Source organism: Leptonychotes weddellii, chromosome 5 (genome assembly GCF_054177405.1).
Source record: "Leptonychotes weddellii isolate Sample4059 chromosome 5, ASM5417740v2, whole genome shotgun sequence".
NCBI lineage: Eukaryota > Metazoa > Chordata > Mammalia > Carnivora > Phocidae > Leptonychotes > Leptonychotes weddellii.
Window position 1 is genome coordinate 87,056,198 of NC_138373.1, and position 23,941 is coordinate 87,080,138.

Here is a 23,941-nt window from a genome sequence, read left to right on the forward strand (position 1 = left end):
AAACTGATCTCCGAGGTTCCTTTGGCTCCACATTCTAGGACTTGTAGTTTGGTTGCGGTAAGTCAGCAGAGGGAGCACTTTTTCTACGTCTCATAAATTTTGACTATTATTTCAACACCTTTCAAAAATCAAGGGGTTTGTGAAGAACGTTATTGAAACTAAAAATTGACAATCCTTCACATATCGGATCACAAATTTGGTTATGAATCTGAGAAAAGTCTACAACTAATTATTTCTTTTCCTTGAATTCCATGATTAAGTCCCACAAGAGAATTCTTTTTATAAAGGTTAAGGAGCTAAAAATATAAGGAGAAGTTAAGCACCCCTAAGTGGCAGTGTATTTATACTGGACCCAGTGAAGGAGAAATGCCAGACCATACAAAAGTCTATCTGGAGTCAAGATGAGAAGTGAAAAATTCATCAGTCAAAAACATTAGTAAATTTGGTCTAACATAAACAGACCATGCAAGTGATTGGTAGGGTTTTCTTTTGCATTTTTCACTGAGATACACTGGAAACAAGTAGGTAGACACGGCCAGAGCTTGGAGGCTTGTAAGAAACTGGAAACGTGTGATATCAAGCCAATGACAAAGTACATCTGAGAACGTTAATAACTTTCATCCCTAAGTTCATAGATACCTTAAAACTAATTGAGCATTATGTCTTTTTAATTAGTAGACAATCTCATATCGTATATTAAAGTTTTTATTCCTTAGTAAGAATTTTAAAATCACAAAATAGTGTGGCAATATTTAGGTAATAGAATTTATGGAGGACTGAAAATACTAGAATATAAAGATAATTTCTCATTTATCTTCACATACTAAAGTTTTCTAAACCAGCTGGTTTCTTGCAGACGGTATTTATTTATTTTTTTAATAATTTAAGACAGCATAAGCTTGTACCAAGCATAAGCATTGTAACAAAAGTGCAACTTTTCAGCAAATCCTCCCCAAAAGATATTTTAACTCAAAATATCATTAGCACATAGTCTCTCCCTACAAAAATAGCATGTCAGACATCATTAATCGGATGTATTAACAACTATGTACATAAGAGCCACCTTGTAGGCTACGATTTAACGTTGTTTAAACACAGCGTTTGAGGCAAACAAAGCAACAGCAGCGGCAAATGCACCAAACTGACTAAAAGACCCAGATATTTTCTTCGCTTATAGTCAGACTGTTGTGTCTCACCCCTTACATAACATTCAAGTGAGATTTCTCACAGTGCTACCTTGGCAACAAACTAAAAATATCTAGACAAGGTCTTGGTTTAAGCCTTATTAAAAAAGCTTTCTTTGTGATTATCTGGTATCTGGTTTGGTCTCCAGAAAATACATAGACTTGGAGATAGGAAGGCCTCACAGGGCTTCATTCCACATCTTTACAGCTTTTCCAATCAAAACTGACCAGTTTAATGCTTTCCTCCCCTTTTGTTATTTAACAGAATATAGGATAAATCATTTTGGATTTGTTTTCTTTGTTTTTAAGTTCAGTGCACATTCCTTTTTTACAGCAAGGTTATAAAAATTTAGGAATATGGTGAATTAAATAATGACAAGGTGGGAAGAGATGTACTATATATATATATATAGTACTATATATATGAATGAAATTAAGACACGTCAATTGATTCACGGTCAATTTCTCCATAAAGTGCTAGTAAGTGTACCAAGAATGATTCTAGCCTTCCTCATCCATCTCCTTCCCTGACTCAGTTCTGACAACGGCCCAACTCCGAGTCTCTTTAAACAAGAGCAAGTTACTAAGGGATACCATTCAAACCACTTCAGAATAGGTTGCAACGTAAGTGACTGCATTTTCACTTCTTCCTCTTTGAAAAATATATGCCTTTAAAAAAAGCTGAACATTATAAAATACTGAAGAGTAAATTCAATTCTAAAAGATCCTCTTTCTGGTTGTGGAAAGGCTCCTGAAGCCGGTGGGACAGCTCTGCGACAGGCAGATAATAACTACCTGCTGGCTGTTGGAGGTCAACTCCTCCGCCACCTTTCCCCTACCTTGGTTCAATCAGCGCACCCACAGAGCAGACCCTTCTTCCTCCAGAATTAGGTTCTGTATTTTAAAAGATAATGGAACATGGCCTAAAGGAAGGCAAAACTTATTTGGGCGAATTCTTTAAAGAAGAAAGTATCAATATCGCAGAGGTTCTTTTAGAGCTGGTGGGGGAAGAAAAGGACGTTAGTGTGCGGAGGGTGGGGTGGTGAGGGATGAGCAAAACAGGAACTCCAAATGTACACGAAACACCTGTGTTGTTTTAAAAGCCTGTCGTGCATCTATTACACTTCCTCCCTTAAAAACGTTAAGGGTGTTTTAACTTATTAATATTATTATTTCGCGTGAACCCTCGTCCTGTCTAAGAAAGGGGGCGAAGATTCAGTGGGTTTCCTTTCCTGGCTGCGAGGGATCTTCCTGAGCAGTGCTCTCCGGGTTCCCGGGCTCGCGGGCGCCGGCGAAGGACAGGTGGGTGCGGCCGTGCGGGTGCGGGGGGTGCAGCGCCCCAGGAGGCGCCACCTCGTGCGGCAAGAGGGTCGCGGCGGCGGCGCTGGCCTTCTCGGGAGGGGGCGACAACACCGAGGACAGGCAGGGGAAGGCAGCGGCGGCGGCGGCGGCGGCGGCGGCTGCGGCGGCGGCGGCCGGCGCGGGGATGCCGGGGTACAGCAGTGGGAAAGGGGCGGCGGCCGCCGCCGGGTACAGGTACTTCTCCAGGCCGCTCTTGTCCAGGAAGGGCTGCACGTAGGCGGCGGCCGCCGAAGGCGAGAGGAAGTAGAAGGGCAGGCAGAAGGGGGCCGCGGCGGCGGCGGCGGCGGCGGGCTGCGCGAAGGGCGCGCCCCCGCCTCCGCCGAACGCCACCAGCGAGCTGAGCAGGGCCGCGTCGGGTCTCAGCAGCGCTGCCGCGGCGGCCGGGTCCGGCCCCAGGAGCGCGGCCGCCGCCGCCGCCGCGCCGCCCCCCAGGCCGCTGCCGCCGCCGCGGGAATCCAGCTTCAGCCTCTTGGGCGCCGGCGAGTCCTCCCCGGGGGGCTCCTGCTTGATGGTGACGCGGCCCGCCCCGGAGCCTTTGCCCTTCTCGCGGTCCGGCCTCGCCTCGGCCTCGCCGCCGTAGCCGCTGTCGGTGTCCGTGTCGTTCTCGGCGGCGAGCTCGGCGCTGGGCTGAGTCCGCTGGATGACCGGCACGCAGTGGGCGAGGGGCTCAAGCTTCTGCCCGGCGCGCTCCAGGCAGGGGGCGGCCGCGGACCCTGGGGCGGCGGCCGAGGGCGCGCCGGTGCCTTTGCTCAGAGGGACCTGTTGAGTCAACAGCTGGGGGGTGGGCAAGAACTGGGTGGCCACGGCGTGCAAGTGGTTGATCAGCTGGACACACCGCTGCTCTCTGGGCGTCCAGCTCTCAAACCGGGAGAGGTATTGCAAGACTTCTTTGGCGCATGTTTGAAATCCCGAGTGGAACGCATCCAAGTCGGACTGAATGGGCGATTTCAGAGATCGCTCCCCTAGGATGAGGAAGGGGGTGGGGGTGGGGGCAGAGGAATGGAGGCAAGAAGAAAAATACCGACGTTAAAACATCTGCTTATCACGTGGGCCCTACATTGACTAAAGTGATCTCGGTTTTTCCTCTGTATTCGGGTGATATAATCCACCGGTTGCCGGGGTAGGGGGGTGGGGGGTGGTGGCGGGGGTGGGGAGCAAGGGGGCGCCCTACTCCCAGCTGAAAAACCAACGTGGAGAGCGCAACCGCGAGTTTGAAGAAAAATCTGATTCCTCTGAGCTGCTGAAAGCCTCTGGGATGCTTCGGGAAATGGGCACTTTCCAATGAAGGGAAAGTATAAGCAATTTAACAAATGAGAGTGAGCCCGTGGGCCCAAGGAAGGGGGTGGGGGCAGAGTCCTAAACACTGCCCCTCTGTGGGCTGCCCAGCTTCATCAGGGTGGGTTGGCCTCCCTGAACTGACTTACCATTCTGTAAAGCAATTATCTTCTGATGCTGCTGCTCGGTTAAGGCTGTTAAAGCTTTTAAATGTTTCAAAGTTAATTCCAAGACTACCGCTTTCTCCAGATGCCCCAGAGTCTGCAGTGGTGCAAAAGAGAAGGGGGCACTTGGTTACTTAAAAACACACACTTTGGCTTGATTGGCTCTCCACTCAGCACAGCAACTTAAGCAAACATTCTGAAAGACGTGCTATTCCTATACTTCTTGAGCTTTCCAGAAGACGGGTTATACATGATTTCTTGCCTTCAGTTGTGAGCACCTACTCTTGAGTTTGTAGGAAACTCTACACTACAGCACAAGTTGTAAGGCATATGATATTTACATTTATTCTTATATCTCTGGGAGTAGTACCAAGCTATTAACACGCCCCTGGAGAGCAGCAAAGAATGAAAATGTGCATCTTACTGTTAACTTCAGATGTTCAGGCAGTAAATCTTTCAGCTGAGCAATGCATTCATTAATTCGATCTCTTCTTTTCTTTTCTATTAATCTGTGCGGTAATTTGTAGGTATCCTTAATATACGACAATCATGGAAGAAAGAAAACAATAAGCTACACATTTATTGGATAAATCAATAACCCCCCCCCTCAGAAAACCTCCCATATTATGTGATAAACTATGCCCAAGAAACCTTTTCCTCTGGACTGTTCTGAAATGCAATTTGAATTCAGGTGTGATGTTTAATCTCCCCCTGAGAGTATCCAGCAAACCACTTAAAATTCACAGTTGGGGAAGCTCAAGGGCTGGAATATATTTGCGGGCAGAGCTTCGCTGTGAAATCAATGACCCTAATTAACTATCCAGGCAGGTTATGGGGAACATCGGAAACTTACACTTACCTTGCTATCGTCTCGCTTCATGCTCCTTTTGGGCTTACACATATACAAAGAGGAATAGTCCAGTCTGCAAAACAGAAATCAGCATCAGGCACCCATTCGGGGAGGGGCACTGCCCTTGCCCGCTCCATACCACTTTCTGGAGAAGAAAAAAAATCACTCTGAAGCCTAGACAGATATTCGCAAGGGTGCGTGCACCTTACCCTATAAAATCTCTATGTTCCAGTAACTGTCTCTCTTGCAAATGAGGAATTCCTTCGTCCATGTTCAACCGCTGTCCGTTTCCTCTGTTTCGATTTTTGGGGTTCTGTTCTATAATCTGTGGGACGATAGCTTTGGGAGATCTTGGGGGGATCTGTGCGTCTCCAGTCTCTCTCTCTCTCCCTTCTTCAGTGCAGTGTTGAAAGTGTGAAGCAGTTGGTTCCCCCCCCCTCCCACCGCGCTCGCTCTCTCGCACACACGCACACACACGCACGCACACTCGCGCCGGCCCCACTGCGCTGGTAGTTTGCTCTCACTCCGGGCAGTGTTTGGCCACAGGGCACGCGCGTCGCCGGCCAGACCAGCACCCAGCTCACGTGCGGAACGTACCATCCGCGGTCCAGCCCGGAGGGGGGCGGGGGAGGAGGGGCCGGGCCAGGAGGGGGTGTCGGGAGCAGGCTGTGAGGGAAGGCGAAAGGCAGGAGGGGGCGGGGACACCTGATCAGGGCCACCGGAAAGGAAAAACAACTTCGGCCAAGCTATTCATCTTCCCAAAGGCGTTGCAGTCAGCTGGGGGAGGGGGAGGAGGCGCCGGGGGTGCGGGGCAGCCCGGGCTTCCTCGGCTCGGAAATGCTACTCCCTCAGTTCGTCCGTCATTACGGTGCAGGAACGTGAACGTGGCTTTTTGCTTCGCCACCGACTGCACTGGTGGTTTGGACCAGAGAAAGGAAAGAGAGAATTCACGGTGGGTAAACTTCAGTCCCGAAGGAACATGTGGAGACTTGTTTGCTCATCGCTCAGGGGCCTGGGGGGACCCCTTGGCCCCGGTTGGAGGTTGCCCCTTAATGGGGCAACTTGAAATCCGCTCCCTGAAGGATTTAAAATAAATGAAAATGTAGTCACTGGGTCAGAATGTCGCAATCCAAGTGTCTTTCGGCGACACGGTGTCCCTGAGCCACCCAAACTTCCCGCAGCAGCCGGAATTGCGGTGCCACTAATCACAGAAACAGATGACGACGATTGGGGCCTCTGGTGCTCCCAGAGGAACGCGGCGGGAGGGAGGGGGGAGGAGGGGGTGGCACAAGAGGGGCTACCGCGGAAAAGCAATGCAGCATTATCACTCGCCAGCTAAACTCCGTCGCCCCTCATCGCCTCGGGTGCTGCTGCGTGGTTCTCCCCCCCCACCAAGCCCCCCGCCCCCCGCGGTGTGATAAGCGACGCCGGGAGTGTGCAGAGCCCACGTTTACTACCGCTGGCACCTCCAAAGCCTCCCTCCTTAATCCTGTCTCAAACGGGTACCAGCACAGGGCCAGCAACGTGATCCGACCTGCCGCTGCTGCCACATCACTGCGCGGGGAACCCGTGCGCGCGCGCGCTCGCCCTGTAGCAGCGGCGCTCGGCGCGGGGAAGCGCAAGCCAGCACGAGCCGCGTTATCTTTCCCCAGAGCCATCCCGGGAGCATGACTCACTGCTAGCGAGAGTTACCAAGAGGTGCCCAGAGATGCGCACTGCCCACGCCGCCCGACGCAGCGGGCGACCAGGGGCCTTGGAGGCCGGGGGGGGTAGGTGGGTGGGTGGGGAATCTCGTCCTGCGGGACTCCCAGGGCTCCCGCCCCGCTGCTGCCGCCACTCGGCTCTGCTGGGGGAGGAAAGGAGAGAATATATGTTGATTTCTCTTATATAAGTAGATAGGTATAAAAATCAAAGGTTTTTCCTTCCTGCAGCAAGAGTAAGGTTCAATTCTCCTGGGTTATCCCCGAAACCTTCCTTATTGCCAGCGGCGCATGAACCAAGGGGAGAAGTACGCCGAAGGAACACGCACAGGGGCGCAGCAGGGACTGGGGCCGTCGCTACGTGTCCCCCCCCTACCCCCACCCCGGCCCGCCCCGCACAGCGCGGGTTCCGGGGACGGATCTGGGTCGCGGGAAGCGGCGGCTGGGAGGAGGTCACGTGTCTGCGGGAGTCGCGTCTCCTCCCAGCCTCCAGGAGCCGCCCGGGCCGCGGCCACGGCGCGCGCTGCTGCAGTCTCCCGAGTGCTGGGCGGAGACGCGCCGCGTCTGGCTTCGTGACTCCCGCGGCGGCGGCGGCGGCGGCCCAGGCTCACCCCGGCAAGAGGAAACGCTCGCGGTCCGTCCACTTCGTCTCGGGAGAGGGCCCTTGAAGGTCTCTCGACTTCCTCAAATACGGGGACGTAGTTTGCACCAAACAGGCCGTTTAAGGAGAATACTTAGAAGAAGTAATTTTTAAATACTGATTTGATTTTAAACCTCTATTCAACCTCTCTCTTGTTTCCAAGTCATTGAGTGGTTATTTCTCTTTAGTGGGGAGGGCACTTTGATGCCCTACAAGTGGCATATGCCTGCAGTACTCTCTGCTTCTTCTAAATTGACCCGAAAGAGGGGGAGGAGGAGGATGCCTTTAAGGTGAAAGCTCCCCTTATAGGTTTGTGAATGTTCGAAGTAGGACGAGGGTATAAGTGTTTGCTCCACAGCTAAATGTTCCCTTGAAAAGGATAGATAGAATATTTAGTGAAAAGAAGAAGGTCTGGATCACTTCATCTTGGTCTTGTCGGTAGAGCAGACAAGACACAAGGCAGACATCTGACTAGGGCCAGCCTTAGGGCCTAATTCTGGGGCCAACTCTAAAGCAGTTTAGAAGAGGAGGAAAAGGGAAAGAAGACTAGTGGATCATGGGTGTGTTAATGTTGGATGTACACTTCTCATCACTGGAAGATGGAGAGGCCTGTGGCTGCAAATGAAGCCTTTTGTGTTATTACTTGGATCTCCTCATCCTATCCCAAGCTTCCCTACCATGCCGACATTTTTGTTTTCTCTTCCAGTCCTTTCTCTTTCTGAAGCCCAGCCCAAACTGCGGATGGAGTCATTTCTAATTTTTTGGTTTCCTTTGTGATTCTCAGTCCTCCTTTTCTTCTTTCCTTTCCATGCCCATCTTTTTACTAATTTTTCTTTTTCTTTTCTTCTTTTCCCTTATGTTTTCCTCTTTCTACCTTTTCCCCATGAAAGGTCTGCTTTTGTTCTTCCTCTTTCGTTTTTACTTTTATCCTTCTTTGTTTTTTGTCTTTTTTCTTTCATTGTTCACCTGGGTAACTCTTCTTGCTTATCCACTTCCTTTAAAACCCGAGTCCTACTCCTTTTCTCAAACTCTTGCCTTCTGGAATATCGGGCATAGTTTAATGCTTTCTAATGTCCTTTTGCTGCAAGGAGGGTATGACAATAGCTAACATATAGCATTTGCAATTAGAGAACCAGAAAACCACTTTAGGGACCTTTTTGGTATGAACTCATTAATCTTTTCCACAACCTTATAAGGTAGATCCTATTATTGCCTCCATTCTACAGATGACAAAGTAGGTATGTTGGGAGATAGAAATAAATGTGCCTATGCTCCCAGAGCCAGGATTTAAGCACAGACAGTGGGCTCCAGAGTCTGTGCTCTTAACTATTAATACCCCTTGGTGGTGGGGTAATAGGGCCAAGGTCTGAATGTTAAGTAGCTGTGTTTTAAAAACACAGGTGTTTTAAGCAATTTACCAGTGTCAGTGTGCACATTTGTTGTAGTGTGTATGTGTGTAGGGGGGGGCATTGTTGGAAGAGAGGTGGGAAAGGGAGAGATGTTAGCATTGGAATAGATGGCAGAGAAAGAAAGTATGAGAGAAAGAATGGGGGCAGTCTTTTGTCAGTGATTCCATTGGCATCTAGCTCCAAATTTATTGATTTAAACCCAAATCTCCTAATTAATTGTTACAATTTCATACAGATGGACACATGGAAGTACAGTGTAGAAAAGGCTAACGTTGACCAGCTGTTCACCATTTCCACTGAGCAAACCAAGCCGAACTCTAATGTGAAGACTTCAGGTTAGTAATAGCAAAAGTTCACCTGTGGTGAGGTTAGAAAGGGGAAAAAAAACTCCCCTGTCTAACAAAGGAACAGAAGACTAGAATGCACTCTTTGGGTATGTTTAAAAATAGGTTGAGTCTTATCTTTTTAGGAAGGTTTAATGCTGTCCTGCTGAAAGCGAAGGAGATACAACATGAGCTTGAAACCCCTTTGAGGCTATAATTAGAGAATTTTGTGATGGCTTGCTTTCAATTAAAGATACCCATCTTTCTCCTTTTAATAGGTGAGGGGGAAACTGCTTCCATTGCTTTTCTTTGGTTAGGTAGGGAAATCACTACCTATAGAGACGCTAATGAAAGGGAACACTTATCCCAGTTCCCACCCCCTCCCTGCACCCCCACGTAAGTATTCTGAGCGCTACGCTCATTATATTCACCTTGTGACTTTGGAAGGTCTTATCCTGTTTGCTTGCAAAGTCTTGGATTTCCAGCAGAAACTGAACTCTCCTGAGAGGATTAAAGTTTCCATAAAGAAGAGAGGTTTTCTGCCTCTAGGGTTCTGCAAGCCGTACCACTCTCCCGGGAGGTGACTAGGGTGTTTTGGGATTCCCAGTCCGATTCAAACTAAGCGCCCATCTCTAATAGCCTTAAAGACCCCAGAGCTGCCCGAGGGTGTGAATCTTCTTGCCCGTACTACTGTGAAAATACCCTGTTAGAGGGGCAGATGTCTTTCTTAATCACCTCTGTTTTGGGTGGTGGACAGAAAATTTACAGTTACTCTACATCGTTTTACATCAAAAAGGGAAAGGGATCCCACGAAGCAGAGTTCATAAAAATCTGAAGTAAAAAGTTTACGGTTAATGCTAAAATGAAGGCGGCGGGGGTGGGGGGGTGGGGTTGGAGGTAGAGTGGGATGATAGATTAGGGGTAAATTAAAACTTCCCCTGGAGTCCTTTCTCGGGGCATGCACGGTGCTTTCAGCAGAGAAACGTTAGTGTTGTCAGGCATAACACAGAAAGAAGGCCACCTGATGCAAGGATCTTAGAAGGGAGGGAAGCCCCAGTGCTACTCTCCAGAAGCCAAATATAACTTCTCAATATTGATAATGCTATTTTGTGAAGGTACCAGATTTAAAATCCCAGAATAGAAGGTTGGGTTTTGGAGTTCCATACTCAGCAAATTAGCAGGAACAACACAAGTGTCTCTGTTTAATTTGTAAAAGAACTGAAGTCTTTCTGTAGACTACCAATTAATGTGTCTGTGGTTGTAAACATACAAATGAATCACGTTTTATATTTATGTTAACACTGCTCGAGACGTTTATGCACTTACTTGTCTTTACATAGCACCAAGGAGCAGGTAAGAGGAAGTAGAGGAAATGAATTTTATCACTGCTGAAACCTTTGTGTTTTTGTATTTATGTGATTATCACAAGCAGTCATGCAGGTTATCCTGAATTTAATATATGCTTCAAATTCCTAGAGTGATCACAGACAAAAGACAACTAGGACAGAGACAACTATAAGGGGGATCTCCCTGGCTCTCCTCTCCTTAAGTATCTGCCTGGTCTCTCTGGGTGCCCATGTGCTTAAAATTCTGATTGAACCCAGAAAAGTAGAGTGTGGAGCACGTGAAAGCCCATAAGGATTTCCACAAAGTGATCCCTACCTCTCTCTGGATTCTCCTGGACTAGCTGGATAGTGGAATCCAGAGAAGCTGCATTAAGATGGGGTCTTTGGACTCCTTTCCCCCCCTCCTTGTTACTGCTGATGAAGATCTGTAGAAAGTTTTCAAAGAGATACATGTTTATGCATTGTGAAACACAACTAGGAATAAGAAGTACTAGACAACCATTTATCTCACCTGCCCGTTATAGGCATGGTCCTTGGATAGTGATTTCAGATGGTGTCGGCCCAGTGCAGAGAGCCATCTGCTAACAGAGTCTGGTACTTTATAAAGGCAACAAAAAGATTAGCTAAGGAGGATTTAATCTACACTTAGAACTATTGGTAAAATTTATTCGACAGCTAACTTAAAGCAAGAATTTGTATCTAATTATCCAAAAAAGTAATATGGTTCTGATATTAACTTATAATCCTCATTGACAAGGAAACTGATGGAAATCTAGGCTAGATGTATCAGTTAAGAGCTGCGTCTGAGCTTTTCTTATAATTTCCACCCAATAACTTTTCTTAAAATTTTCACCCAATAACTTCTACTTACATCTATGTAGAAGTACAGTTTTTTAGTTGAGGTCCTCCAATAATGTAGGGGTTCTTTTAGTACAAAGGGAGCAGAGAATGGATATTGGGTTGGCACTAGCCATCTCTGTGGTGGTCTGACTAAAGGAAATGGCTTGTTCAGGTCCTCTTCTTTTTTTCATCAGTGGGTCTTCTTTCTCTTCTACACCATATGTGTTGGCAGTGTCCCTTTATTGTATGAGGGTATTTAATACCAATTTCAGAAAATTTTCAGTCTTTCCATCTGCAATTGCCCAAACTTAACTAGCTCCTTAAGCACAAGCTCCTTAACATCTGTATTCTTAAGTGCTAATAATTACAGAAATCTGCTTAGGGAGGGAATTTAACAGGGTTTGCTCTTCTTCCCGTAGAACGCAAACTGCAGCTGCATGTTTTCTGGGAAATGATTGTCTTCTTTTTATGTAGCGGCATCTGTCCTCTGGTTGTTCTGTCTGCATAGCTCTGCCTTCTGCCCCTGGCATTTGGGTTGAAGAAAGCAACTCCCCGCAGAAATGCGCTCTCCGATAGTGTCCACCTGCTTGTAGCTAGGACTTTGCTCTTCATCTACTTTGAGCCACACAGGAGGAGGCCACAACGGCCTCAGGGTCAGAAGATCAGCAGAGCTTTGTGATTGACTTGGGTTCTTAAGTAGATGAAGGAGGAGAGGAGAGGGAGGTGAGTGCAGTAGAAGGGGAGGCGAGGGGCCAGTCTCTGAGGCTGGAATGGAGAAGTGAACCCTGTAAGAGAAGGCATCTCTGGGGCATGTTAGTGTGCACAGGTATTCAGGCAGTTGTCCTACAGACCTTATTTAGTTCTCTCAACTCTTGGATCTAGGCACCATCAACTCCACTTTGTAGATGGAAAAACTCAAGTTTAGAGACTTTAGGTAACTTGTCATTGCCATGTAGTAAACAGCGAAACCAGGCAACAGGGAACCTAAGGTATGCTGCTGGGTGTTGTCACTACTTGGAGTCTAGGATTCAAACAGGCATCTTCTCCTCTCAACCCTGGAGAGAATCCACCCCCCACCCAGCCCAGCCTTCTACCTTCCTTGGTGAAGCCCCTCTAGGTCATGGGAGCCACCGCTGGAGGCTGGTTAGAGTAGTTAAGAGATGAGGAGGATGGAGGGATGAGGCATTCTTGAGCCTGTGCGGTGGTGTCCTGACATGTGAGTTGGAATTCTGGGTGGATCCCCCCACAGACATGTGGGTGAGAATTGTGGTTAGTCCACTGGAATATCTATCGTGCTGATAGAGGCTGTGAGCTGGGATGGGCATTAGGGATTCAGTGTCGAACCTCGTCTTCAGTGACCTTACGATCTAATAGATCACACTTTGTTAAAGGGGAGAGATCACTGAAGAAACCCGAGTAGTTATCCTAAAGCCTCTGCATGTTCCAAAGGCAGTACTCAGGAACCTCCGCTTTGGTGCATGTGAGATGCACTTACAGCTGTGCTTCTCTACTAATGCACTTTATAAATCATTCCAGAAAGTATAGTCAGTGACCACAGCTTATGGGTAAGCCTTGTTCTCCTGTAATCAAAACATTCCTGGATGGAGAGAAGGGCGAGGCGAATGCTGTCTGCCCTGCTCCCGTACGCTGTCTAGACCATCATTACCCTCCCCCAGTTTGGCCTGCCTCCCTGATACTGGTGGGAATGCCTCTTCAACAGCATCCTCTGCAAGTATATACAGCTTCACATTATATGCTCTTGATCTGCTGTCTGTGATTCTGTCAGCTCCTATGACACGTATTGTGATCTTCTCCCCGTGTGGCTTAGGGTTTGAACTTTCTCTCTTTGGTAATTGAATCTAAACTTCACCCTGTGGATGAACATTTGGTTTTCCTCCTTGGTGCTCCACACCCTCGGGTGTCTCTGGTAAGAAGCTTCTGCTCCATCCCAGGCCCTCACCCCTCACCCCTGACCCCAGTTAGCTTGCTCATTGCCCCAGGTTGAAATTTGGACACAGCTTGGCTTAACTAAGTTCGTCTGCTCCAGAGCAGGCTAGAGCAGTTTTGGAAAAGATGATAACTCATTACAGCGGCTCATAACCTCCAGGGTATAGATTTTCACATCCTGCAAAAGGGCACATCTCTCCACCATCATCCTGTCAGCTTCCTTAGTTCATTTCTTGGCCTCGGCTCTCTAATCTGGAAAGGGGCCAGGCCAGGCTGGCTGTTTGGGGCGGCCTGACGTCCGCATCCCTTTCAGCTCTATGGACCAGATGGCAAGTTTAGCAGGACTGCCTGAGCTTAGAAAAAGAAACTTAGTGGTCATTTTTGATCCCTCCATCTCTCTCACTCCCCCCATTTAATTAATAACGATGTCCTATAGATTCCACTTCTTAAATACACACTGAATCCATCCTCCCCCCCGCCCCACTCCGTCCTCAGTGCCTACACTCTAGACCAAGCCCCACCTAATCTCACACCCAAATACTGCGAGAACTTAACTGCCTAGCAGCTAGGGTTTAGTAAGGGAAACGGAAACCACTTTAGATATCTCAGGCAGGAGGGACTTAACAGAGGGATTAGAAGCGGGCATAACCTTTGGATACAAAAGCTGGGGTAATCAAGACTGCGGAAAAACTGCTGCTGACCTCCGAGAAACGTTGACAGTCAGAAGCTTCAGGGAACGCTGGATGCCATCGAGCTCAGCTGCCTGCCTTGCCGAAGAGGCTGACTTGCAGGAGCTTCCCTGGAAGCCTTTGTAAACCTCACATCCACACACAACTGCCACTGAAGGAGTATGGTGTGTCTTTTCCACTTCCCACATCATGCACAGGGGCTTCTTATGGGCACAGTCTAAGCTGGAACCCTGCGGGTGAGGGCCAGGGGAAAACGTCCTTCCCAAGTTGCTGACCTGGGACAAGAGCCGGGGGGTAGAAGGCGGCGGGGCTGGTGTTGACAGCTGGCACCTCACACTCCATACCCACTGTGTACGCCCACCTTCTCCCTCCACCACACCTAATTCACTCCTAGGTGAGGAGCAGAGCCATCTTTCTGTGCATGTCATTCCCTTGACCAAAACCCTTTGTTTCCCATTCCCCTGAGGCTAAATAAAAAAAAAACTCTTCCGTGGCCCCAGAGACAGGCCCCCGCCTGTATCTTCAGTCTCACCTCTCATTTTTCTTTCTTTCTATAACCCAACATACCAGCCTTCTTTCAGTTTTTCTTTTTTCAGCATACTCCACTCTTTCAGGCCCTTCCCTCATGCTGTTCCAGCTGATTGGAATGCTTTTCTCCCCACTTCTCCAACCCCATTCAACCCCCTTCCACCTGCTAATCCTTCAAATGCCATCAGAAGTATCACTTTCCCCAGGAAGCTTTCTCTGAGTTCCTAGAGCAGATTTGTCTCCTTCTGTGAGCTCCTCTGTACTTTATCCTTCTCTTTTATAACATTTATATTGTTGGAAAGACTCGTAAGACTTTCCAATATCTGCATCCCCCACGAGTTTGTGAGCCCCCCGGGGACAGGCACCTGAGTTGTTGACCGCAGTGTCTCCATTGCCCAGGACAGCACAAAGCTCAGAGCAGACGCTCAACTGTTTCTTGAATGACTCCTGCAGGTGCGCCACCAAATCATCTTTGAACTGAAGGCTTGTTCCAGAAAAGGCTTGCAGGACAAGTCATAACCCAGCCACAGAGCATTTGAGGAGTCCTCAGGCCTGCTAGAGGTGGGGATCTAATGTTGGCTCCTGCCGTCCCTTCCCCCCACTAGGACTTTCCTATATTAATGTGGCTCTATGGGCAGGAGCACCCTCACTCCACTCGGGGCGCTGTGAATTTCTTGGCCTTACTAGGCATGCAAAGACTAGGAAGTAGACAACATGAGGGATCATAAAGTGCTCCTGATGTAGCAGGAGGCCCAGGAGCCCGGCAGGGTCTCTAGTGGAGTGGCGGGCAGTTCTGTTGGGGGTAGCCCTCTGGAACCGCTGTTGGTCACTGTGCCAGGGTGGACATGTTCTGTGCCCAGCCGGCAGTGAACTCTGCCAGTGTGCTCCCTAATGGCCGTGGTACGCTGGCGTTTCTCACTCTCAGAATTGTACTGCCTCTCCCAGTGTGCATTAGCAGGGCGGAGAGACTGCGGGGGCTGGAGCCGCACCAGCTGAATTCCACAGGTGCTCCAGAGACCATGCATCGGTGAGGTGACATCCAGGGCATGGCCCTCCGAGGCCAGAAGTGGGGAGGGGATGCAGAGTCCGGCGTGACAAGCCGTATTTACAGGGTCTAGCCGAGCTGAGTGGATCACAGGAGGGGGTCCTGGGACAGTGCCAAAGAGCTTGGTTACCAGGAGTGCAGAAAGAAACAAACCCTGTGCCAGGATGTAGGAGTCAAGCCTCAGACTGTGGAACAAAGTAGGAGGGTTGAGAGCCAGTGAAGCCAATCTATCAGAATGCCAGACTGGTAGTCACAGAGGAGACAAGGAGTGAGAGGTCAGGAGAGACAAAAGAGAGCTGGAGCAAGAAGGGGTTGCAGGGCGGTAGGGCGGGGGGTGGGGGGGCGGGGAGGCAGACACCAGGTTGGGATGAGAGCCTGCTGAGGTGGGGGAATTTCTCTTTGGGTTGGTCAGTCATGCCACCGATGGGCTGGAAACATGGGCAAGACTACTTCGACCCTCATCCACAAACCAACTTTGCATGTACTCTTGGCACTTAATACTTGCAAAAACAGAGGTCCCATTCTTCTAATCATGTATTCAGACAGGCAGTGTTGATTTTCCCGATCATGCGGTTGCAAAATCAGACTGCACTCACGGAACATAGCTCTGGTGATAGCAAGCCATCAGGAGGCCTGGGTCTGATCCACACCTGCTCAGCCATCCTGCATTGCCAGGGGTGACCCAGCAGATAAAATTCTGAGTCTGTTGTGATTTTGGATAGCTATGCTAATGATTTTTCTGGAACCTATGTTTTTTATTATATTTTTGAAATTCTGCTTTAGATGTACTGAAGGTCGTGAAATAGACACATCTCACGTTTCTGTCACCTCTCATTTTATTGCATGGTCCTGCTTATAGTGGCAGAGTGCTGTGGGCCCTGGATTTAAATGAAGAAGACCTGGGTTCAAATACCATTTTCCCCGGAAAAACCGTGTGACCTTTGGCAAGTTATTAATGAGTCGATTTTTGCAAATGTGACACAGAGAGAGTAGTGTCTACTTCTGACTGGTTGTTGTAGGGGTTGGGGACAATGCATGGAGGGCACCCACGGCCTAGTAGGTGAGCCATAAGCAGAAGCTCTTATTTTCCCGATTTGAGCTGCCTGGTCAAAGTTGTGGGTATCATGGAATGTGGTTGGAAAATAATTGATAGGTTAAGTAACATATTTTAAGTTTGAGATGTAAACCTTTTGCTTTCAATTATCCTTTACTTATAGGTGAATAATAATAAAACCGAGGGCCAGACCTGTCCATGTGATTTTCCATTAATGAGATAACGGTTTTGTTTCATGTGCTAGCTGGAAATAGGCAATACCAGCCACAACCGTCTGATTTGAAGTCCTACTCTTCAGACAGCCCTTCGGAGAGGTTCCATAGCTCCACATTTGTGCACGAATGGGGGAAGTGCTGTCAGCCCGTGTTCGGTCGTAAGTTAAAGCCTTCTTCAGGTTTTAAATGATTGGCATGGATGAACTAAGTTTCACATTTTGTTATCTGGCTGTGGGAGATATATTGACTTATTTCTTCTCTATGCCATCTCTTCTAACAGCAAGCACTTTTATTGCAGTTACCGTGTGCCATGTTCTGCTCTGTTTTAGTGTTTTACAAATACCCACTCCTTTCTTGCCCCCAGACCCTTTAAGCTAGGTCCCATGATAATGCCCTTCATAAAAGGAGGGTGATGTGTCCGTGCCACGTAGCTAGGAAGTGCTGGAGTCAGGGTTCCAGGCGGGCGCTGTGCCCGCGGAACCAGTGCCCGCAGTCTCGCATTTACTGCCTCTACTCAGTGGCTTCCCCAATACCCCGAGACAAATGGGATCTTTCCGTTCGCCATCCATGACTTTGTTTAGAGAAGAGAGGGGTCATAGTGCAGAAGGAACATCTGAAACTCTGCCCACAAGGCTAAGCTTTGCCACCCACTGTTTGCCTGACTGAGAAAGGCAGGGTATTGAACTTCTGTGAACCTCATGGTCCTCACCTATTCAGTGAAGAAATTATCTATCCGTTGTGAGGGGGATTAATAGTATGTCTGATGCACAGGAGATGCCCAAGAAATGTTAGTGCCCTCCTTGAATGCTACATACCTAAATATACCCAAGTATGCAATTATTGGTGGTTTCTTTTCTCCTGAAAAATTCATTCTTGATTTCTTTAACTTTTCACTTTAAAAGAATAGGGTGAATTTTGATCACTCAGTTAATAATTGTAAATCATTTTCTATGTGGAAGGCATTCTCTATTGGTGCTATCTGACAGAACTTTTTGTGATGATGGAGAAGTTTTATAATCGGTGCTCTCTAATGTGGTAGCCACCAGCCGTGTGTGGTTATTGAGCACTTGAAATGTGGTTAGTTTAATTAAGGCACTAAATTTCTAATTTTATTTAATTTTAACTAATTTAAGTTTAAAGATGCACATGTGGTCAGTGGCGGTCATATTGTACAGTGAAAGCCTAGATGTTTTAATCTGGTCCAAATACTAGCTGACCAGCAGATAATTCTTTTAAGAAAGCCAAGACAGATTTTTAGTTTGTTCTTTTCCTGAAGTGTCTATGATGCTCAGCATCTTTATAGGAAGAAAAAAAGTATCAATTATCAAGCATAAATTCAGGCAAATAAAGAAAAACTATAGCCATCAACTTCACTAGGTTTTATGATATTTGACAGATCCATTTTAATTTTACGGGAACCCAAATGATATAACTTACCAACATTTTAAAATACTGATCATGAATTTGCTATGAATATTTAATGAGCTCCCATAAATAGATAGTAATATAATAATTTTAATACTGCATATCATATCATATGCCTATCAGGTTCGGATATAAGCCAGTGTACTGGTAAATGTTTAACCGGTCCTCTGGGAAAAATGTGTGTGTATGTGTGTGTGTAGTATATTATACATTTTACTATTATAAAGGATGTGTAGCTCAGCACCCATTTAAACATAATGATAAAATATACATCACTCCTATGAATTCCATATAGCCAATTGATTCTCACTGAATGCTCTTATTGATTTTTGCCAGATTCTTTTATTCCTTGCCAACCTACGGTTGCAATTAATTCACAAGTATAATTCTGACATGAATGTTGGGTATTTTTGTTTATGTTGAGCTAGGTGAAATTGAAACAATAAAGGCAGTTGTTAGAGTCTGACTCCTTCATCAATGATATGAGCAACTTCTTCACTAAATCAGATAATACTTTTCACATACTAGAAAAAGATTTCCTCAATTTTCTGTATAATTCACAATATAATGACTATAGACATGACACACTTTTAAGTCCAATCTAGATGATTCACATTTTCTCTATCACTTTCTTGAGTCTAACAGTTGACAAAATAAGAAGTCAAGCTCTAATTTGTAGCATTTTCATGGCATAAGTACTCCCACCATGACCGACCATAGGCTAGCAATACAGCAGCACCAGAAGTCCAGTTGGTATGCTACAGGAGACATAACTCACCTCAAGGGCATAGATAATAATAAGATGTAAATAAAGTAATTAGGAAGTGGTGAGTTTTGCGTGTTAACCACCTTTGTTCTTAATATACTCTATTTAGTGATAAATTTATAGGACTTAATTTCTAATAATGGCTAGTCCCAGAATCAGTCCCGTGGTCATCAACAATTTATTGAGGGGCCACTATGCGCCGGGACTGAGTGCTAGGCTGTAAATATGAATCAGGCCTGTCAATATATGTGCCTTCCAGGATGTGCTCTTGCCCTCTTCTGTATCAACATTTTCCCCCTGCATGATCTCATCTAGGTTCATGGCTTGAATATCATTATTATGCTGATGACTCCCAAATTTATGTTTCCATCTCTCTTTTCTGCTGCAAGCTCCAGACTCATAAATCCAACAGCCTACTTGATAACTCCCCTTGGATATCTTATGGTTATTCTAAACTTGACATGGCCATTCCAGCTTGACACATCTTAATGTCCACCTTCTGCCCCAGGTCCATCCACTCTTCCTTGATTCTTCACCATGCTCTGTCAATGACACCACCATACACCACTGAATTGAGCCCCAAATCTAAGACCCATCCTTGGTCCTTCTCTTTCATATTTTCTACACCCAGTCCATCAACAATTTCTGTCTCTCCTATACCAAAATCTTGCCTGAATCTGGACAGTTTCCAGCATCTTCACTGCTATCATCCTCATCAAATCTATTGTCTCTCATTGGGACTATAGAGAGACTCCTACTTGGTCTCCTTGCTTCTACTTTTCCTCATACAGACGTTACACACAATACGAAGAATGAACTCTTTAAAATATAACCCAGCTCATGTCACCTTTTTTGTTTGAAATCTCTCTAGCCATTATTTATTATAATTAGAATAAAGTCCAAATGTCTCGGCCATGTCTGTGGTAGGCGGAATAATGGGTCCCCAAAGATGTCCACGTCCTAATCCCCGGAACCTGTGAATAAATATTTCCTTACACGGCAAAAGGAACTTTGAGGATGTGACTAAATTAAGGCCTTTGAGATGGGGCAGTTATCCACACGGCCTCAATGTCATCACAAGGGTTCTTAGAAGAGGAAGAAGGAGGTTGAAGAGAGTTAGAGGGGGATGTGACCACAGAATGATCAGGGAGATGCCACACTGCTGGCTTTGAAGACAGAGGAAGTGGGGCAAAAGCCAAGGAATAAGAGTGGCCTGTAGAAGCTGGAAAAGGCAAGGGAATGGATTCTTCTCCAGAGCCTCCAGAAAGGAATGCAGCCCTGCCAACACTGTGGTTGTAACCCAGTGAGACCCATGTCAGACTTCTAACTTACCGAACTGTAAGATAATAAATTTGTGTTGTTTGAACCACCAAATCTGTGACCATTTGTTACGGCCGCAATAGGAAATGAATGCAGGAGTCTGCAAGGCCCTCGAAGACCGGCCTCTCTTGGGTCCCCTTGCCTGTCCTTCTCCCACCTTGTTCACTGTGCCTTGGCCATCTGCACGTTTGTTTTGTCTGCGTAACAAGGCGGATCCTTCCTCAGGGATTTGGTACCAGCTCTGCCTTGCCTATGACTTTCTTCCCAAGGTCTTCACATAGTCGGCTACTCGTCATTTGGATTTCTAAAACCTCTTCAAAAAAGCACCATCCCCTAGTCGCTTTTTAATTTGTGTTTTATTTTCTGAGTGGCTTTTATTAGGACCTGAAATTGTCTTAATTATTTGTTTCTTGTCTCTGTACCTCCCCTTCCCACCAGACATGTACCATCAAACTTCATGAAGTCAGGGACCCAGTGTGTCATGTTCACTCAGTAAGCACTCAATGAATATTTGTTGAAAAAAATGAATGAAAACATGGCACCTTGCCTCAGCATGCACACATTCGGTGGGAGAGAAGATGAAAAAAGCAATGATGATAGAACAGTATAATTGAGGCTCTGAAAACAGTCCCTGTGGGATGTTGGGGCCTTCGGAGAAAAACACCTTGGCAGGCTTTCCAGAGGAATGACGACTGGGAAGAATCCTGAGGAGAAACTGGGAAAGCAAAAGCCAGGTGAAAAGGAGCAGGTGGATTGTCAGGCAGAGGATGTTGGGGGTTGGGGGCAGGAGCACAAAGGTGTGAAAGCAAAGGCATTATGGGAACTGCAGGTGGTTCAGTTACCTTGGGAGCCTAAGGTGAAAGGTCAGAAAATGCCTTACCACAGAAGACTTGACATGACCTACCAAGAGATTTTTAATCTGTCTGGGTGGTAATTAGGGGGCCTTGAAGGGTTGTAAGAAATGTCAGTTTTGCATTGTAGAAAATGTATTCTGATGATACTATTGAAAACAGATTGAAGGGGAGGGATGCTAGAACAGAATACCAATTGGGAGGACATGGCCATTGTCAAAGACCCTAGGGCAGTGGCAATGAAGATGGAGAATGAATGGGGAGATCTGAGGACTATTTTAGAGGTAGATTCTATGGGAGTGGTGAGCAATTTGTCGTGTGGAGTGAGGGAGATGAGGGATTAGGGATGACTCCCTGGGTTCTGGCTTGAGTGACTGGGCAGAGAGTGCTACCACCAATAAAAATAGGGAATACAGGAGGAGGATATGAGGCAAGTTTCACTATGACATGTTGGAGGTGCCATGGGTAAAGGAGACATCTCTGAAGCACTAGGATAACTGGATCTGAAGTTTGGAGGAAAGACCAAGAGTAGAAATTTAGATTTGAGAGTCAGTGGCATATGAGATGTGAGTGGTTGGGACAGTTCCAAAGACAGAGAGATTAGAAGAAGGTTGAGGGTGGAATCCTGAGGAACATCAATTTTTATATATTGGATAAAAGAAGATTAGTCCAAGAATAGGACCAAGAAAAATTAGAGAGGAAGAAAAAGAATCAAGAATATTGCTCTTATGGCCAGAAATGCCTGGCTCGGGGCGCCTGGGTGGCTCAGTCATTAAGCGTCTGCCTTCGGCTCAGGGTCCTGGGATGGAGCCCCACATCGGTCTCCCTGCTCGGCGGGAAGCCTACTTCTCCCTCTCCCTCTGCTTGTGTTCCTTCTCTAGCTGTGTCTCTCTCTGTCAAATAAATAAAATCTTAAAAAAAAAAAAAAAAGAAATGCCTGGCTCCTTCATCTGCACATGCAATTTAGCACCCATTTTAAATATGACCTCTTTGAAGTCCTCTCAAATGGATGCAAATGATTTTTATTGAATCTGTATCACAACTTATTTGTACCTATTTTATGTGATTGCCGCTCGGAAACTTTCTTTCTTCTTTTTGTACTTTGGTCTAATTATCTCACTCCTATATTGTAAATTTCTTGAGTGCAGAGACTATGACTCACTAAGTTTTCATTCTTTGGAACTCTCAGTAGAATATCTTGCACATATTACCTTTATGACGAGTGAATATGACCGCTGAATCCAGCAAATACTATTTGGAAAGTAAGAATTATTTATATTTTAAAGAAAACAGTGATCATTTGAATAAATATAGGTGATACCAAACAGCTAGCAAAATATTTCAAGATGACCGTAGTGTATCATCTCGATATACTTGATCGTTATGAATTCTTATGTAGTCATAATAGAGAATTATTTATTGAACGCTTACTATGTTCCAGCCATTCTGTCGAGTTCTTTATACATATGATTTCATGTAATCTTTACAATAACCTATGGGGATGGCATTATTATTATTCCCATTTCACAGATGGAGGATAAGAATTTCAGAGAAGTTGAATAACTTGTCCAAGAACACACAGTCACTAAAGGGCTAAGATTTAAAGCTGGGCAGCCTATCTCTAGCGCTCGTGCCTTTCAGGTGACAACGTATAGAAAACTCTGTGTCAAGGCGAGTCAGGTGCAGGAGGGGAAATTCAGAGACCTGTGAAAGGACTTTGGTAATTTAAGTGCCCATAATCAGGGATGCATTTTGAGTGGTTAGAAATAAATATGTGACATATTTGCATGTGAAACAGATAGTTGCATTTTTGTGATTTGCCTTAAAATAAAGACTTGCCGATTTAAACAAATACCAAAATAAGATCAATTCATCCAGTAAGAGATTTAGAATGCAGAACTTTGCTGTGGAATTCTATAGCACAAAAACCAAATATTGGCCACCATGATCTAAGGCAGAAACAAGTGAATCTAATGGAGTAAAGGACCCAAAAGAGGTTTTAGTGCCCAAAGTAGGCAAGTTTTAAGAGATACTGTTACTGCAGTTCTAGTAGTAATATCCAGTTCCCCCTGGTTCTTTATTGTTTAACTTGTTGTTGGGAATGGTCTTAGTTCTCATTGGCCTGTTAAAATTGTAACATACACTGTATAAATTGTGTCTCTATTGGACTATAAGCCTATCAAGAACAGAGCTCACTTTTACCATTATTCTGTAGCAAATACAAAACAAGAGCAGGCAGTGAATAGGATACATGTAGCAATTATTGCAAAGGGGCAGATACAAGCTTCAGAAGATAGGGGCTTTGCTGTTTTTGTTTACCGCTGGCCTTTTAAGAGAGATTCTGAGCTCAATAAATATTTGTTGAAGGAATGGTTTTATAGAATAGGGCAATTGTCTGACAGGTGAAATTGATTACCTACTAAATCTTTCCATTTTTAAGGTCTGGGATTATATTATTGATAGTTTTAATTCCTATTAAAAATTATATTGGTCACTTTTCTTCTGTGCTAATGCAGTACAACAAACTACTCATTTTTCAGTTCATTTTTTCAGATTATTAAACATAATGATAGGGCGCCTGGGTGGCTCAGATGGTTAAGCGTCTGCCTTCGGCCCAGGTCATGATCTCAGGGTCCTGGGATCGAGTCCTGCATCGGGCTCCCTGCTCCTTGGGAGCCTGCTTCTCCTTCTGCCTCTCTCTCTCTCTGTCTCTCATGAATAAATAAATAAAATCTTTAAAAAAAAAACCATAATGATAAATTTCCTAGTATATAATCACTTCGATAGCATCATATTGGTATGTTTTTAACTAATATTCAATTAATTGACTGATAGAGCAAATTTAAATGATTGACTATCTTACTATATTATTAGAGAAAAAAAATTATGATAATGTGAGACACGAACAACTCAAATCCATAGTCAAGGGATTGTATATAGTCTGTCTTTTTTTCAGTTTATTAAGAAAAACTAGAATTGACATGTCTGCCAAACTCTTGCACATCTAC

The 23,941-nt window shown here is 45.9% G+C and overlaps 2 protein-coding genes across 2 annotated transcripts in view; one reads left to right on the forward strand and one right to left on the reverse strand.

Moving 5' to 3' along the window:
• Nucleotides 1-636: 636 nt before the first annotated feature.
• BHLHE41 (basic helix-loop-helix family member e41) lies at nt 637-6,191 on the reverse strand. Its single transcript, XM_081819056.1, has 5 exons — nt 5,045-6,191; nt 4,845-4,908; nt 4,410-4,517; nt 3,971-4,082; nt 637-3,508 (listed from the first exon to the last, which is right to left on the reverse strand). The coding sequence occupies exons 1-5, from the start codon at nt 5,104-5,106 to the stop codon at nt 2,400-2,402; spliced, it is 1,455 nt and encodes a 484-aa protein (XP_081675182.1). The 5' UTR covers nt 5,107-6,191; the 3' UTR covers nt 637-2,399.
• An 886-nt stretch (nt 6,192-7,077) lies between these two features.
• Nucleotides 7,078-23,941, forward strand: part of SSPN (sarcospan) — a 117,183-nt gene continuing 100,319 nt past the window's right edge. Inside the window, exons 1-3 of the mRNA XM_081819065.1 lie at nt 7,078-7,205; nt 8,820-8,919; nt 16,601-16,729. The gene's annotated coding sequence lies outside the window, so the exon portion shown is untranslated. The remainder of the gene's footprint in view (nt 7,206-8,819; nt 8,920-16,600; nt 16,730-23,941) is intronic.

Excerpts from the sequence above, each read along its gene's own strand:
- BHLHE41 (XM_081819056.1), bottom strand. The coding sequence starts at position 5,106 with ATGGACGAAGGAATTCCTCATTTGCAAGAGAGACAGTTACTGGAACAT. Across the intron at positions 4,909-5,044 it reads GAACATAGAGATTTTATAGG|ACTGGACTATTCCTCTTTGT; the intron begins GTAAGGTGCACG and ends TCTGTTTTGCAG. Across the intron at positions 4,518-4,844 it reads TGAAGCGAGACGATAGCAAG|GATACCTACAAATTACCGCA; the intron begins GTAAGTGTAAGT and ends TCGTATATTAAG.